The sequence below is a fragment of the Primulina eburnea genome, chromosome 2 (genome assembly GCF_022965805.1).
Source record: "Primulina eburnea isolate SZY01 chromosome 2, ASM2296580v1, whole genome shotgun sequence".
In the NCBI taxonomy this organism is placed as follows: Eukaryota; Viridiplantae; Streptophyta; class Magnoliopsida; order Lamiales; family Gesneriaceae; genus Primulina; species Primulina eburnea.
In genome coordinates, this window is record NC_133102.1 from 14,122,448 (window position 1) to 14,125,799 (window position 3,352).

Consider the following 3,352-nt stretch of genomic DNA (forward strand, 5'->3'; position numbering starts at 1 on the left):
GAAAGCTTGAAAGTGTTTGATTGATGAATTCAGTTCCTCGATCAGATCTGATTCGATCAATCCCAACTGATTTTTCATTTAAAAGTCTTTTGAAGAGTTTAATCAGTTGTGCAGCCGTATGGTCTTTGGATTTGAGAAAGATAACCCAAGTAAATCTTGAAAAATCATCTACGACCACCAAGATGTATTTCATTCCCCCTAAGCTCATGACTGGTATTGGACCGAAGAGTATCCATGTGCAATAGTTCTAAGCATCGGGATGAGATTTACAGCCCTTGTTTTTGAAAGAAGATCGTACTTGTTTTCCATACTGACATGCTGAGCAAAGTTTTTCTTTTGAAAAATTTATTTTGGGCAAACCAGTTACAAGTTCATGTTTACTCAGATAGGAAATGGATTTAAAATTTAAATGATTTAACCTTTTATGCCACAACCAGTTTTGAGATGATTTTGAAGCAATAAAGCAGACTGGTGCATAAGGCTGATCATTCCAACTGACTTTATATGTGTTTCCACATCGTTTGCAAGTTAGTATGATTTCATCAGTTGATGTTTTAACTGATCATGAATTTTTATCAAGGTTGTAAATGGCGGGAGCCGGTGGCGGGGCGGTCGATGACTGCCTACCGCCTAGGCGGTGGCCAGGCGGTTGAAATTTTTAAGTAATTTTTTATAGATAATCATGCAATATAATTATTTTTATGTAAAATGTGCAATTAAATAATGTTTAAGCACAAAATATAATATCATCTAGATAATGTGCAATTAATAAAGATTCATCATCATATTAGTGTTATTATGCTAACGAAGTAATATAATTTTTCTTACCAAAAAACTAAGTTCAAATTTTCAAAGTTTCCATCAATTATCCATCATTAGAACAAGTAGTAGACTAAATATAACTAATCTTCTAAATCATCTACATATGCACCATCTACTACATACATGATACTCTCATCATCGGACTCAAAATCAACATTTTCTTCATTCTCCTCTTCCGATGTTTCTAAATCTTCATTAAGTTCTCTAATGGGGATGTTCCTTGCACTCCTCCTTGGATGTAGCACTTATTCCGCTCCCGAGGCCTCCGCTACCATTCTCCAAGTAAGTCCTGAACCCGGCTCGACCTCATCTTCATCACCATCATCGACAAGCCAACCTTGAGCTTCACTAGCTTGAGAGGATAGAAGCAAATCTCCACCCATTTCTCTTTTACTCTTCTTCTTCAAAAGATTAGCATTGAATTTGACATATACAAGATCATTCAATCTTGATGTCTCAAGCCTATTCCTCTTCTTAGTATGTATCTAAAAATTTAAAACCATTGTTAAAAAAAATGATAGATAACATAATTTATGAATTAGTTCTCAATGTTTACCCCTTCAAATTGACTCCAATTTCTTTCACACCCCGATGAACTGCTTGTCAATGGAGAAATCTCATTGCCATTTTTTGTAAGTTTGGAGTGTCACCACCGTAATTGGACCACCATCCAACTTAAAAAAGCAAAGAGGAAAAAAATAATTAAACCAATGATGGGTAAAAAAAATACATGTATTGACTTGAATAAAAATAAAGGAAAAAATATTTACCCGGGTCAAAGTCATGGTACACATCCACCTTCTCATATGCCGCGACCGCCATTTTTCTTCCAAAGTTTCCAGATTTACTCTTATATTTCAGCAATTCATCATTAGCAATGGTAGATTGCATGTCCTCGTCAGTGGCAAAAATTATCTCAACACAATTCAAAAACTCATTCATGACATTGGTGTCATTTGATATGCTTGAATCTTTGAAGTAAAAAAACGGATTCAATAAATAAACGGCATAATGCAAAGGACTATCAAGTCTACCCTTAGACTTCTCATCAATAATCTTCAAAATAGGGATTACATTTTCCTCTTTTTTGAAAGACTTTTTCATGTCTTCTTTGGCTTGTTTAAGAGCACCCAATAAGAATGCCATGGAAGGTTTCTTATCACCGTCAACAAGACGTAAAACTTTCACTAAAGGGGTGAAAACATTCAAAGTTAAAGAAACACCATTCCAAAAAGATATACTTGTTACCGTGGCTTCCGCCGCTTTCCCCTTCACACTGCTCCTTAACTTTGTTTTGCTCCATTCATCGGATGTAAACATGAGTCTCAATTGATCTTTCTTGTCTTTGAAACTTTCCAAAGTCAAAAATGAAGTAGCAAATCTAGTCACTCCGGGCCTCACAATATCACTCTTCTTGGAATATTTCCTCATAATAGCCAAAGTTCTATGATGTGCATAGATGAATATAGTCAAGGCCTTTGCTTTCTCAAGTATTCCGCTAAACTTGAGCAGTCTTCCAATTGCTGCAAGCATGAGGTTGATTGTATGAGTCGCACAAGAGGTCCAAAAAATTTGAGGTTGTGTAACCTTCAATAAATCCGCCGCCGCCATATTGTTTGCGGCGTTGTCCGTCACTACTTGAACAACATGTTGCGGGCCAATCTCAATGATATATTTTTCAACAAACTCAAATATATAAACCCCGGTGTGTGCCTCCATGGATTCTTCAATAGGACCAAGGAATGAAGTGCCTATCTTGCAATTAACACATATATTCATAATGCTTCTCCTCTTGCGATCGGTCCATGCGTCGGTCATTATGGAACATCCATTTTTCATCCACTCTTCTTCATGTTTTTTTAGAGATAATTTGGTCCTCTCAACTTCTTGTTTCAAAAGTGGCTCTCTTAAAAGATATTGACTTGGAGGTTTGTAGCCCGGACCGAATTGGCCAATCGCCTCTACAAGTTGTCTAAAACTTTGATTGTCAATTGAATGAAAAGGAATCCCCGTTTCGTATATCCATCTAGCATCATACTCATGCACGTCATTTGTAAACTTTAACTTCAAGGCATCATTTATGTTTGGTTGTCTTGCCTTCGTTGGATCGATTGCGGATGTCCACTTATCAATAGGACCGAGATTCTTTGGCTTTTTTTTTTGAATTATCTCCCATCACTTCACAATCACCATCCTCTTCATCAACACATATGTTTACCTCCGCCCTTTCTTCTTTTAATTCTTCCACCCTTTGACGCTTTTTATTCTTTCTATTTTCAAGATAGTCTCTCACTCTTTTTTTATCCTCATCGGATGCTTTTGGACATGCTTCAACTTGTCTTACAATACCCGCAATATGATGCTTCATCCTATAAACTCCTCCTTTAATAAGCCTCTTACACAACTTGCATGTAATCCAATCCCTTTTCTCTTTATTATACAACACCCCATATTCCCAAACAATATCATTAGACTTTGGCTTAAATTCCAACTCCGGTTGTTTATCTTTTTCCGCCATTAATCTTCAACA

At 36.4% G+C, this 3,352-nt stretch overlaps 1 protein-coding gene across 2 annotated transcripts; it reads right to left on the reverse strand.

The window, feature by feature from the left end:
* Positions 1 to 1,071: 1,071 nt before the first annotated feature.
* LOC140822981 (uncharacterized) lies at positions 1,072 to 3,094 on the reverse strand. 2 transcript variants are annotated; one of them, XM_073184030.1, is made up of 3 exons: positions 1,593 to 3,094; positions 1,379 to 1,496; positions 1,072 to 1,307 (listed from the first exon to the last, which is right to left on the reverse strand). In XM_073184030.1, exons 1-2 carry the CDS (start codon positions 2,659 to 2,661, stop codon positions 1,426 to 1,428), a joined length of 1,140 nt encoding a protein of 379 aa, XP_073040131.1. In that variant the 5' UTR covers positions 2,662 to 3,094; the 3' UTR covers positions 1,072 to 1,307; positions 1,379 to 1,425. The 2 variants fall into 2 exon arrangements, with proteins under 2 accessions (XP_073040131.1, XP_073040130.1); XM_073184029.1 differs by having other exon boundaries at positions 1,072 to 1,496.
* Positions 3,095 to 3,352: the final 258 nt, after the last annotated feature.